Here is a 14,736-nt window from a genome sequence, read left to right on the forward strand (position 1 = left end):
GATTCCCGATCATTTCGGAAGATTTCCAAAGACTACCAAAGATTTCCGAGGAGAAATCCAAACATTTTCGACCATATTTTAGTCGTTATATTTACATGCGAAAGATATATTTTTACAGTGTAAAACTATGGTTTTTTCACGAAATACCCTCCAAACACTTAACGGCATTTTCTCCGGAAACAGTAAGCATTAAAAATTGGCCATATTAACAGCAAACGCTAAAAAATTATGTGCAAATAACACTAAACACTAAACCCCATTCAGACCCTCTGAATTAGCTTAGCTCCCACGCATTGTCAGGTGTCAGTTCGAGACACCTTAAAACAGCATTGCGGTGCAAGTGGAAAACGCTCTATCAGTCTATAGCCTCTATCTTTGCACTGAAGTTTGATCGTTTTAAAATTATAACAAGCCAGTATTCCAGTCAACTTATCCGTTTCCCGTTTGAGAATGCAGTTGGAGCTAGATTGCTAAGGCGCTGTTCAGTCTGCTTTTTGATATTTGTACATTATTGTTTTTACACGTTCGGGTAGCTAGTGAGCTCTTAAAGAGGCTCGATGTAGTAGTTTTTTAGCCCTTGGGTGGTTGTTTTGAAAATGAAAATTATCAAGGAAGCCAATGTTCGATTTTTGCCAAAATAGACCATAATGATCAAATATGACCAAAGTTTTAATTTTTTACTGGTCACTTGGTCACTTAAACTTTGGTCATATTTGATCATTATGGTGTATTTTGGCAAAAATCGAACATTGGCTTCCTAGATAATTTTCATTTTCAAAACGACCACCCCACCTACATATCGATAGAAAAAGACGATTCAGGCTGTTTGTCAGTGGGACGTCATAATTGGCGGAGGATTTATCTGTTTATTAATCTTTAGCCCGCTGTTTCCATTCTAGAAAGATCAGTAACCGTTAATCAAAGTCACTCTAATATAACCAGAAATCGCCACTCTCGATCAAAGTGGTATTCACAACTTATCCCGAGACCCCAGATGTCTAAGGGCCAAGCAACATTGTTTTTGAAAGACTGTTTCGGATACCAGTCTTTTGTTTTGTCATTTTAGCTGCGCGGGGAACATGTTGCTGAAGCCAAAATTCCATCAGAGAGCCCAAATTGTTTTTGAAATTAATTCAGTTTTCTTGTTTTCGAGAGATAACGGGTTTCTTCCCGTTCTGAACTAGGGAACATTTGTTTCCGAAAACTTCTCAGAAGTTTCCGGAACATCAAAGTGGCGCGTTTAAGTTTATTCATTCATTATTATTATAATTTGCAAAAAAAACCCACCGCTTTGGCCAACTGCATTCTCAAACGGATACAGATTAGTTCGTGAATATCGCCGACTTAAAACGGTCATACTTTATTACGTGACGGACAGGTGTGTTGTATACATGGCGTTTTTCATAGTGATGTGACGATATCCTAAATACCGCTCAAACCGAGAAACGCACTTATTGTACAAAACAATCCCCCAACAATCAATGGCAATCAATGGCAGGTGCTTTCCAGACGTGCGTGTAATTTATACCTTATTCTTACTAATTTTCGCGCATACTTAATTTCGCGAAAAATCAAGAGCCGAATTTCGCGAGTATTATTTTTCGCGATTACAAGAAAAATTAGAGCAAAAGTGTATTAAATTTCGCGATTTTATCAGTGTTTTATGAATCAGTCGTCAAAGACTAAGGAACCACTGGAAAAACACAAAGTCTCGGTCAATGTAACTACAAGGAGCCTGCAAACAGAAACTTTAGTGACTGTAAAGAGTTTTTTGAACTAATTTACAAGCTCGAAACAGTAATCAGAGAAAGTGTGTGAGTCAAAAACAAGGCGGAAATATATTTTTTAAGGTAGATAGTTGCAGTTTCAAACATTTAAAATTTTTATTGTTTTGCTATTAAATATGGTATTAATTTTCGCGTGTTTAAATTTCGCGCAATGTTTTTTCGCGGGTACTAAATTTCGCGATTATTTTGAAATCGCGAAAATCGCGAAAATTAGTAAGAATAAGGTAGTTAAATTGTTTAAATGTCAAATACTTCTACAATTAATGACATTGAAACTTATCACGCTGTTCAAGCTCTGCTGAAAAAATTAGAATCAAGGATTATTTGTTAATATGACTTTTGTTAGCATTTATCCACTGGATAGCGATTTATCCGGTGGCTAGCGTTATCCGGCCTTCGAACAACTCAGGACGCAAGTTTTGTTTCCGTGACATATCCTTTCCGCGCAATCCCGAGGGATTACGGGATTTGAAAGGCGATGAAGACGCCAGGTTACCCAGTATAAACATGGCGTCCATTGCAGTGGTTGGTGCAGGCGTTATCGGCCTTGCATCAGCTGTTTCTATTCTTGAAAGAGATCCCACCCTTAAAGTCACTATAATAGCAGATGCATTCTCGCCCAATACAACCAGTGATGGCGCGGCAGGACTTATACTCCCTTTTGTGATGGGAAATACACCTATTCCCTTACAGAGGTAAGCGTATTTTCTGGTATTTTTTAACAGAGGAAAACCCTTCTCTTCGAAGTCTAACCCAACACCTATTTTGGACGACACAAATCAAATCAAATAAAAATAACTCAGCAGAGACCGAAATCTTTTTTCTGGACAAGCAATAAGCGATCTTTAAGCTTAATTTGCCCCCTATACTATTAAGCTTAACCACAGGCAGACAAGTCTCTGTGTTTGAGGCAGCGTGACGTAAGCGTCACGGTATGCGCTATTTGATCCCATACATTCACTGTAATTTGTAACGATTGACCTCCGCTTGAGTCAACTGATCGTGAGAAATGCTCCATAAAATACTTAATTTCGCATCTTTTTATCCCAAACTTTGATCTACTGTAAGCTAGATAAATAAAGTTCACTTACCTTTCATCTTTTGTGTGATATTTTGTGTTTTTATGGCGTTTTGAGGCCGTTAATTCCTCGACAGTCGTCACCGCCCCCAGCTAAAGTAAGAAAAAATGACAAGGCTGGCAACTTCGGTGGCCCGCCGAGATCGACAGCCTCCTAGTTTTCGGCCAATTTCTCCAATTCCACGAGTCGCTCGCCATCCAGCCTTTAACAAGTTAAAGGTAGGTAATTTTCAAAGATCTGTGCCAAAAATCACCGCAATCGATCGGTTCTAACACGCTTAAAAGCCGCCGCGAATTTCCAAGTTCGCTGCGAAATCGCCATCGTCAAAGGATGTGAGAAAGAGAGGTCAATCATAACGCCGATATCAAATTCAAATTAATCGAAAACAACGGTCAGATTACGCCCGCCAGCGACAAAATTAACCCTTTCCCCATCCCACAGGGTGGATTGATATGGGTCTTTCGTCTGACATGCCGTGCGCTGTGGGATGGGGAAAGGGTTAATTTTGTCGCTGGCGGGCGTAATCTGACCGTTGTTTTCGATTAATTTGAATTTGATATCGGCGTTATGATTGACCTCTCTTTCTCACATCCTTTGACGATGGCGATTTCGCAGCGAACTTGGAAATTCGCGGCAGCTTTTAAGCGTGTTAGAACCGATCGATTGCGGTGATTTTTGGCACAGATCTTTGAAAATTACCTACCTTTAACTTGTTAAAGGCTGGATGGCGAGCGACTCGTGGAATTGGAGAAATTGGCCGAAAACTAGGAGGCTGTCGATCTCGGCGGGCCACCGAAGTTGCCAGCCTTGTCATTTTTTCTTACTTTAGCTGGGGGCGGTGACGACTGTCGAGGAATTAACGGCCTCAAAACGCCATAAAAACACAAAATATCACACAAAAGATGAAAGGTAAGTGAACTTTATTTATCTAGCTTACAGTAGATCAAAGTTTGGGATAAAAAGATGCGAAATTAAGTATTTTATGGAGCATTTCTCACGATCAGTTGACTCAAGCGGAGGTCAATCGTTACAAATTACAGTGAATGTATGGGATCAAATAGCGCATACCGTGACGCTTACGTCACGCTGCCTCAAACACAGAGACTTGTCTGCCTGTGGCTTAACTGTAATAATTTTGTGATTATGTTGCACAACCTTTGATCCAATGGACACGACATTATCGCCTGTAATTAAGCTTATGTTAGCGCTGAAATATATATTTATTTAGATAACTTTACAACTATGCATGCCATTCGCACAAAGTTATTTTTAGCCATTTTTAGCCTTTTTATTCTTATTGTCTATTGTTTGTATGTACATATTTTAGCGCTTTTACTATATTTATAAGCTTACATGTAATTTTATTCTAACACCTAACTTGAAAATGACCGTCGAACGGTCGAAACATCGTTCCAATTTTTTAGCGTTCAATTTCATTATACAATCAAATTGGTCACCTCCAATTTAATTTGGCATTTAAATATATACCTCCTTTTTTAGTCCTAAAAAATGAGATACCAACCCTTCCCTTCACCCCCCCCCCCCCCCCGCCATCCCTGCAGCGATGCCAACCTAGAAAAATCGAGATCCGGGAGACCACCAATTTTGCAAGAAGATACCTCTTCTAAACCTCTAAAACGGCACAAAAAATAGAGCTTCGCCGAGTCATCCACAAAAATGCGTCAAAAATTTTTAAATTTTCTCCCAGATTTGGCCAAAATAAGCGTTAAACCATGCAATTTTAAGAGCTTTCCTTCGTATCCGGGAGATTTGACGACCCGTACGGGAGACCGGGAGATTCGGCCTGTATTTGGGAGACTCCCGGATAATCCGGGAGAGTTGGCATAGATGTCCCTGATGGCTTTCTCAGATAAAATCAGGAGAACGAGAAGGGATGGGGGGTGGGGGAGGTGTAAAGGAGGGTAGATATCTCATTTTTAAGGGTGTAATTTCTGCATTCATTTTTTAAAACTTTAAAAAGTTTTTGGGATAAATGTTATCAGCACCCCCTGGCCTAATGAGGAGCTGTCAGCACTTTTTAGTGGGCAGTGTGTCCCCTGTATTTTATAGGATACGTCAAAGATCTTTGGTGTCGATTTTTAAAACTGCACAGCATACTGGTGTAGGAGCATAGTCCGTGTGTTTTAACTGACCTGACATATTTTATGCTGGAATAACAAAGGACGTTGGGGAAGTCTTTTGTATTTTTGGTGTGGGATGTATACGGAATAAACCCTGGGGAATAGGGTTTAGCAAACTGATTGATTTTCCAAGGGGAGACACACATGTCTTCTCCGGTTATGTGGTTCTAATATTTTGAGAGCATATATATAAACTTAGAATGACTTGATTTTTTTTTTGTTTAAAAACTAGAAAATGGTTTAGTGTAACTCTGGAAGAGTTAGAGAAGTTGTCGCAGAGAGAAGATGCAGGGCAAGATCTAGCATTGTACACCACAACTTGTGTTTCTATTTATGATGAAATTGTTGAGGTACATATTCCTTGCATGGTTATATAACTCAACTAGGTGTGATTTATTTTTATGTGCTGTACTTGTTCAGTAGTGATCAATAAAAGAAGGACTTCTGTAATAGTATTATTTATTCTGTAGCTGATTTTGAAGTTATAAGCAATGATGACCTCCTTAATTGTACATCACAAGGGCTTATTAATCATATCAGTAATTAATGTAATGAATTATTTCGCTTATTACCTTATTCTCTTCCCCTTTCCTGCCCACACCATTGTAATTGTAACATTTATTTATTTTGGCTTCATTTAGGTAAGTAATGCATTGTAACTCGAGGAATTATATTTATTTAGTTAATTTCAATTTTCTGTAGAGGGAGCGCACTGACATTTATGTATTTTTTTCTTATTTGTTATTTGTTAATTGTATTTATGTAGTGCCTTTGTTGTAAATAAAGTATTCATTAAATGCAAAAAAAAAAAAAAAAAAAAAAAAAAATATCAGTAATAATATGCAAGAATTCTGACAAAGATTTTTACCAGGTCTGATCTTTGCTTATTAGATCTTTGCTCTTTTTTAGAATCCCTATCAATGATATCAAGCATCTTTAAGATCTTCCAAAAATTCTTTGAAATTCCAGTTAAGCCCCATTGAGAACCCTCACCCCCTTATAACCTTCCACAGGAGGGGGAGGGTATGGATATTTTCTGGAGCTGCACCTTGCCGAAAAAGCAGAATACCCTAAAATTCCGGTTATAAGCCCCTCTGCTTATAAGCTGCCCTGGTTATAGGCCCATCTACCTGGAAACAAAAAAAAAACATCCGATTATAAGCCCCTCTGGATATAAGCCCCCCTCTGCCAGTTCACAGTACTGAACAGGGCTTAATGTTGCTTTATTATGCGTTTTAAACTTAAAAACATATTTCGATTAACACTCCCGTGGCTTGTTTCGAAACATTTTTTTATTCTGTGTATAAGCCCTCCCGGATAAAAGCCCCTCCGCTTATAAGCCCACCCAGAACCACTTATGAAGTTGTATAAGCCCAGGGCTTATAACCAGAATTTTATGGTATTTAAGCTCCTAGGCATGCTGGATTGGGTATTGGGTAAAAAAAATGTACATATACAAATCAGTATGGAGAATTTCTCTGTTGACCATAAAGAGAATAACAAGTTACTACTTTATTTACCTGTAGGAGCCCTATTGGAAGGACTTGGTTGATGGGTATTATCTCCTCAGTCAAAAGGAACTTGATAAATTTCCGCAGCCATCAAAGTGAGTATATTAATGATGTTATATCTAAAGTCATGTTCCTTGCATGTTCAATTAAATTTAAAACCACTAATAACAAAATGCAAATAAATTGATCAATCATCATGTTTGATTATAATTTTTTTTCACAGAGGTGATGCTTACAAGTCCTGTCTTGCAACTGACAAACGACAAACCAAAATCCAGATAAAATTGAAATTTAAAATGGATGGTCGCCTACAAAAAGGCAGACCACAAGTGGGTCCGGATTTTGAGTCATGAGCTGTTAGGCATGCACAAAGGATTCCGTAAACACAAAAACACTTGAAATATATTCAAAAAAATGCATCTAGTATTCCCAAGCTGAAAAAATACTTGACACTAAATAAATTTAATATTACTGGTAACCCATTGACTCCCGGAGATTTTTGAAAAAAGCATATTTTTTGGAATTTTTTGACATTTTCTGGTCAGTTATGAGCTAATTATGCTACTCAATACGTCCCTTGCAACATTAGATAGTAAGATAAATAATATTGGAGATAGAAGGTGCCCTACCACTTTAGGCTTTTTTTTTCTCCCTTTTCCTTTTTCTCCTTTTCTTATCTTTTTGCTGCAGTTGTTGGCCTTTTAATGGGCTTGCTTGCAGTTTAAGAATTTCTAAGAGAGCGCCTTCTAAACGTACAGGAAATATTGGCCATTGAGGAGCCAAGGCTGGTTGGAGCAAATTCTCCTACGAGTTTTCCACTCAAATTTCCAAGCATTTTTGTGGGTATTTCAAGCTCAATTGACCCAATCCCTCTTATCTGGGCATCATTGAAAAGAACTTTCCTCCCTCAGAGATTGAGTATAAATGATGCCTTTTTTGATCAAAGATGTTGACGTCACAAGTGGAGCAAAGGGCAACGTTCGTCACAGCCGGTTTAGGCTGGCACGGGAGCCAATGGGTTAAAATATTGTTTTTTTGATTGAGTTATTCTTATAATACTGGCCTGTTGTGTCTCTCTGACCAACTTATGCTCATAATTTTTTTTGTTTTCAACTGTCTTGTAGATTTGGATATTCCTTTGTAACAAAGTTTTTTAATGGAAAACAATACCACCCATGGCTTCTTGAAAGGTAACAGTGGCTCTTTTGGAGGTACTGTCCAACAGTAAAGCAGTGCTGGAAATAATTGTTCTTACTTACAAGGACATGTGTCCTTCCAAACTTTTATTTTGAACAGATATATTAGAAAATTGGTCGGACATCAATTTGCATTTTAAATCAAACACATTAAATTTTCCAAGACACAGTCACGTAAGTTCTCAGACATCATGTCCGAACATATTGCAAAATTGGCCGGACATTTTGGCATATTTGATCGGACAACGTCCGATGACCGACAGTAATTTCCAGCACTGGTAAAGTATAACGTACACATATTTCTGTCAGTTATCATGCTTGATACAAAAATAAGTGTAAACATTTTTTTATTTCCTTATATGTGAAAGAGGTAGAAATGATTGTTCTGAAGAACTGTCACCATATCTGTCAGCGATGCTTGTTACCATGGAAACTAAAACTAAACAATCAGCTTTCCTTACCTTGAATACATAGATGTACCGGTATTTAAAATGATGTACCCCGGTAAAAGTTGCACACTTTCTTTAAGTTACTTTTTGCAATTTAATCAAGTTGGAGGAAAACGTCTGAAAGTTTGATAGAACTAAAATAAAAACAATAAAAATAGTTATGTTAAAAAATCAAATACGTTGTGCCTTGTTTATGTTTATGTTTTTAAATATTAGTATATACAGCAATGTCGTACAAATCATTGCGAGTCAAATTTTAGACGACAAAAGTACTATGGATATTATACTAGTCACATGTATCATTTTTGTTATTTCTTATAGATTTAAACGTCTGGGTGGTTTGGTTGTGAAGAAAACAATAGATTCATTGGAAGAGGTGGGAGGAGTCATTTATTGTTACTTACTACACCTTTTGATCAATAACTCTGCTCAAGTCTGCAGTTATGTTTTTTAGCTGCCATCAGTCATGAATCTAAGCAGACTTCCCAGGTTACAGAAGCTCACTTCAACCAGCTCAAAAGGTCGCATCTTTCGGTGATGATTGGTAGATTTTGATCCATTTTGTTTGTTTCTGTTTTTTTATGGTTCGTTGGCTGTTGCCATAATTTTGATTGATGGCAGCAAAAAATGCAATCGTTAATTGGGTTTTGACCTTAAGAGTTCATATGTTATTGAACTCTTAATTGTTATTGTTGTTTCTGTTCAACAAATCTGTAAATAAAACTGCTGGAGCGATCTGTGGTCATAGCTTAAAATATAAAAATGGTATTTTTGATCGCCTTCTGCCGTCTTCTTCAGAGAATGATGGATTTTGGCAACATTTTGCAAGGTTCGCAGAATTCAATCAATCAATTCGTCAATGCAACTTATTAGAATTCTGCGAACCTTGCAAAATCCATCATTCTCTATAGAAGACCGCAGAAGGCGGTCGAAAATTTAGAGTATCCTTTTATATTTTTAGATCTGTTTAAACCATTTTTATATTTTCAATGTGTAAATATACTGGTGCAATGTTTTTGCCAAGTCTAATTGAGATGACTGTATGTCTTATCTTATTTAACAGCTTGCAGGTCTTTATGATGTTGTAGTTAACTGCTCTGGAATGAGAGCAAGGGAACTAGTAAGCGATTTTTCCATGGATCCTGTCAGAGGTCAAGTGTTAAGGGTAAGCTTATTTATAAGGTCTAAAGTTACGCATGTACCTGTTGGTCTCTTTTTGTGATCCGGTCAGTTGCAATTTATAAACTGGTTTTACCAATAAATATGTAAAGGTGAAATCTGCATTTTAGCCTAGTACCTGGACAGGCCAGTACTCGTGTCATGTGTGACTATAGTCATATTTCTCTTCCCTTAGGATGGGATGCAAATTCTTCAAAGTGTTCTTAATTTGTTGGTACCCATTTCAGTTAGAATTAACACAACAACCCTTTGGGTTATTATCCCACAATTTCTTGAGCTCCTCTTTTCTTGAACCAATTTTTATTTTCCATGAAGGTTTAAGAAATCTGGATTTCACTGCAGTTCATATTTTAAATTGACCTTATGTCGACCAATTCTTGTTGTAGGTATATGCACCATGGGTTAAACATGCTTACTTTAGAAGTGTCAAACATCTTGCTGAGCAGGAAAGATACTGCTATATTCTCCCACAGTAAGCCTGAATTGAACATTTCTTCACACGTACCTAATTTACCATTATTTTGTTACCAACAAAATGTACATTGTGTAATCACTTTTACATTATAGTTCAATTTTGTCACATTTTTCACTTAAGTTATGCACACGTCTGTATTAGAAAAAGGCAGTCAGTTGGCCATTAATTTCCCAAAGGAGACTGGTTTCGGCTGGTTAATTTCAAAAGCTAACACATATTTTACAAGAGAGTTCAAGTGTTAAAGGGACTATGTCACGGGGATTTCACAGATTTTAAGTCTAAACTGTTCTGAAATTAGTGGCAGGCAACTAAACCATGATAAACGTTATCTTTGAACATCTAAACTAAAAGGAAGATATAACCTTTATTTGGGGATAGAAATCAATAAATAATATCGATTTTTTTTGAAGACGCACGAAAACAACTTGAAAATGCTAGCCTCACTTTTTCAAGTTGCAATCCATTTACATCTTAGCCATCCGCAGCCAAACATGCTTGTATACAGTTTCAGTGCTCTGATATAGCAATTGTTAACAAGAATGGACCATTATTTCGTAGGTTTCCTACGACACAAATATAAATTTTGGCTGTTCAAAAATCTGGTAAAATCCGTGACAAAGCCCTTTCAAGTGTTTAAAAGTGGCTAGAGTCATTGTGTACCTTTACGAGTTATTGGACATTCTTAAAAATTTAAAAGATCAACACTGAAATAACACAATTCTAGTTATTAAAAACTCGTCGCTATTTCCTCAGAGCAAATGGCGAAGTTGTTCTTGGGGGAACTGGATACCACAATAACTTTGACACAAGAGTTAGTGCTGATGATACCAGGCACATCTTAGAGGTCACGTCAGAGCTTATTCCTAGTCTAAAAGTAAGTAAAATAATTCATTGTGTAAATCATTGGTATCCAACAATAAACTGGTGTATACAGTGTGATTGCGTAGTTTTCACATAGAGTCACCATACAAATTGTATAGTTTGTGATAATGTAACAATTTCATTTACCTTAAGGTTACTATTGTTAGCAGCTACTAATTTTAGCGATTTTAGCGAGTTGGGCCAAAATCGCTAAATTTAGTACTCGCTATACGTTGTCTCGGTTAAATTTAACACGCGTTAAATTAATACCCCCGCCCGTCAGAAAAATACAAAATTAAATATAGTGGCCCTGTTCGACTGAATGTCAGACAACTCGCCCCCAATTTTGCCTACGAATCGTTTTGCTAAAGAACAGTTTGCCAAAGTTGTCTCTTTTTGCACACGCTATAAGAACGAGAAATATTCAGGTTTTCACTCTCTTTTACCAAAACACAAGTCGGGGACAAATAATATTGTCTTAAGATTGGGGGCGAGTTATCTGGGGCGAATTTTCTAGGGGGCGAGTTGTCTGGATACCGTTCAACTATATATATGACAACGTCAGAAGGTAGGGCAACAATTATATATTTTTTTTAATTTTCGGAAAATCGCTTAATTTAATAGTCGCTAAATCTTGCTTAGAAAAAATCGCTAAAATTAGTAGTCGCTAAAAATAGTAACCTTAAGGTATTCTGTCATCTATTCCTTTTTGGGAAAGATAGGACCCACAGAAATGACCTGGGTCCCAACGTCGGTGGCTTCATAGCTGAGTTGGCAGCCTCCTCCTCAGGCGCCTCGATTTTCGCTGGTAAGCCTTCCCTTCCTCCTTTGCGCGCTCATGTCCCTAAAAACAAGAGAGAGGCGTCTGGGTACGAGGCAGCATCAAACCAGTATCTCGGATCACGAGTTCGAATACCGTTGAAGCCCAGAATTTTTTGTTAGGCTTTTTCCCCCATTGGTATATTAATTGTAAATGTTTTATTGCCATTCCTTCTTTAGCGAGCTCCAGTGTTACAAGCATGGGTAGGGCTGCGGCCTGGTCGACCCAGTGTCCGGCTTGAAAAAGAAGTCATGAAATTTAAAGACAAACTTGGAAAAGAAACAAGTCTAAAAGTTAGTATGGAAAATAAGTATTTGTTATCGTACAACCCGACAATTCCGGCAATAATGTTGACTGCGTTATTCCCTCTTCTCAGAATTTGCCTGCTTACCATAGCATTCAGATAAGCGTCTTGATGGAATGCAGTCCGTTAGCCCTCGCAATGTTGCATTTTTGTAAAATGGCTGTCAGCTGTTGTACTGTTAGAAAACCAGTTCTTCATCACTGTAGCAGCTCTCGTAAGCTGGTTATCAGTGTAGCAGTTGATATTGTTTTTGGAGATAGGCCAGGGGCATTGTTCCTGTTGTTAGTTCTATTGTTCTGTCGAAGGGTAACGAGTCATTCATGCGAGACTCTGCGAGAACTGCTTCCCGACCCTAAACGCTTTTACGTTAAATTATGACTAAGAACGTATTGCACGAGAGATGAATTTCCCCCAGGGGGGGGGGGTACTCCGGCTTGTTAATGACGGGGATGATCGAATGGAGGCAAAAAAATCCCTAAGTCTTCCGACATTACCCAAAAAAATCCCTGAACCAAAAATATCACCCAAAAAAATCCCTTGTCAAATTACCCCTAAATTGCCAGGAGGTGCAATAAAATAACACGAAGAACGCTCGTTTTGTTTATTCATCATACCATAAATACGCCAAGGCCGCGCAAAGGCACATTAGTTCGTTTTTAATACCCCAAAAAATCCTCTATCTAAATCAAGATACCCAAAAAAACACTTGCCAAATTTTTCAACCCAAAAAAATCCCGGAATCGAAAATTTCAAACCCAAAAAAATCCTTCTATCATCACCGTCATTAACAAGTCGGAGTACCCCCCCTGGGGAATTTCCTCTTCGTAGAATTTGCCTGCTTTCCATGACATTCAGTTAACTAAGCGTCTTGATGGAATGCAGTCCGTTAGCCCTCGCAATGTTGCATTTTTGTACAACGACTATCGGCTGTTGTATAGTTAATAAAAAACCAAAGTTCTCCAGTAGAGTAGCAGCTCTCATAAGCTTGTAATTCTGCTGGTCATCTAGTGTAGCAGTTGCTATTGTTCCGGGGAGGGGACTCCTATATGAAACGGACGGGGATGCTCGTCGGAAATTTTGAAAAGAACCCCTAAAAGAGTCCAATCTGGGTGTGGCTCAAGCTTTTCTTGACCTCTAAAAAATACCAAAAAACTAAGAATAGAATTAATATTTGTATATTTCTTTGTGTGTAACCTAAACGAGACCATTATGGCTAAAAATATTAGCGTTTTGCCGCGAACACCCTTAGCGAGCCCAAAGACCCGAAATTTACACCCCTAAGCGAGACGACGTGCATCCCCGTCACTTTCATATGCGTGCCCCCCCCCCCCGGCTATTGTTTTTGGAGATACCGTATTTACTCGAATAAGCGCCGCCCCCGAGTAAGCGCCGCCCCCGAATAAGCGCCGCCCTCGAATAAGCGCCGCATTTGGGCCAAAAAAGTTAATAAGCGCCGCAGTCCCCATGCGGCGCTTATTTGATGAATTCCGTCTACCTTAACACTACAAGTCCGACAAAGCAACTCTAAAACATACTTTGACATGTCTTTCCAGCTAAAGCGATGTTTTGCAGTTCAAAGTGATTGTTTTACCGCTCACCCATTAGTTTTTTCTATCCACCATTCTTACAATACGTAGTTCTAATAATGCTGTGAAGGCCGCGAACTTTGCCAGGGCACATAGCGCCCCTCCCGTTCTCTCTTCAGCAAGAGACGAATACTGACAACCAAAAGATGCTATTTTCAATTACTGTAAAATATAAGATTCTTTTTGGCGGCCAAATTTTAAATAAGCGCCGCCCTCAAATAAGCGCCGCCCTCGAATAAGCGCCGCACTTGAGGCGCGAAAAATTAAATAAGCGCCGCGGCGCTTATTCGAGTAAATACGGTAGGCTAGGGGCATTGTTCTTGTCCTTTGGTCTATCGTTCTGTCGAAGGGTAACGAGCCATTCATGTGAGACCTCGGGAGGGCTGCTACCCGATCCAAATGCTTTTATGTTAAATTTTGACTGAGAACATATTGCATCTGAAATGAATTTTGTGTTAATAAGTCAATAAAAAATTATACAGATTTACAGTAACATAAGAAACTGAAGTTGCAGATTTGGTTGGCGTTGTTTACCATTTCTCTATGTAACGCAATAGTCCATTTTACAGTTGCCTGCCAAGTGACCTACCTTTGAATGGTAGTAAGGCTGGAGGTGACCTTGCATTGATACAAACCTCTCTTCTTTATCATGTAAATGCAAACTAGTAGTTTGCATCAAAACAGCATGATTAACACAACAAAAGCAGTGAGGTCTGTATCAAAACAAGGTCACCTCCAGCCTCACTTCCATTCATAGGCCAGGTCACTGAGCAGAAAACAGTAAAATGGACTATTCGTTATTCATTGTACTGTTTTCTGGTTTGTAGGTTGTCCATAACTATGGCCATGGCGGTTCTGGACTCACGGTACATTGGGGATGTGCCGCGGACACCACGGATTTAGTCTTTCAATTTCTGGCGCAAGAGCAAAAGGCGAAATTGTAAAACAATCATCAAAATACAGAACTACGTAGCTACTTTGACCTTTTATCACAGTAAATTTTTTGGGGCGAACGAACGACTAGGATTCAATACTCATACAACAATGATTCTTTTCCTTTTTTTAACCTCAAAGCTTGTAAAAAAGTACCGCAGCTCACTAAAAGAATGACACGAGTTTTACTCTATGTAAGGGAAATGTCAGACATCAGTTTGATAAATTGAAGCAAGTGACGACCTATTAGATCCCAGGATTTTGCGTTCGTCTAACAGACAATTATTTTAAGCACTAAAATGCTTAGGTATTGGGCTTGAATATACTCCATATTGCTGTATTGCAGACACTGGAAGAATAGGGAGGGGGGGGGGGGGGGGGGGGGGGTTGAGTAGTCAAAAAATTGTAACAGCTC

At 38.5% G+C, this 14,736-nt stretch overlaps 1 protein-coding gene across 1 annotated transcript; it reads left to right on the plus strand.

Annotated features, from left to right (window-relative positions):
* Positions 1-2,287: 2,287 nt before the first annotated feature.
* On the plus strand, positions 2,288-14,672 carry LOC144646444 (D-aspartate oxidase-like). Its single transcript, XM_078506036.1, has 10 exons — positions 2,288-2,482; positions 5,240-5,357; positions 6,534-6,613; positions 7,643-7,708; positions 8,485-8,539; positions 9,227-9,328; positions 9,729-9,814; positions 10,571-10,691; positions 11,678-11,791; positions 14,216-14,672. The coding sequence occupies exons 1-10, from the start codon at positions 2,295-2,297 to the stop codon at positions 14,330-14,332; spliced, it is 1,047 nt and encodes a 348-aa protein (XP_078362162.1). The 5' UTR covers positions 2,288-2,294; the 3' UTR covers positions 14,333-14,672.
* The last annotated feature ends 64 nt before the right edge of the window (positions 14,673-14,736 follow it).

This window comes from Oculina patagonica, chromosome 3 (genome assembly GCF_052425735.1).
Source record: "Oculina patagonica isolate OP01 chromosome 3, crgOcupat, whole genome shotgun sequence".
In the NCBI taxonomy this organism is placed as follows: Eukaryota; Metazoa; Cnidaria; class Anthozoa; order Scleractinia; family Oculinidae; genus Oculina; species Oculina patagonica.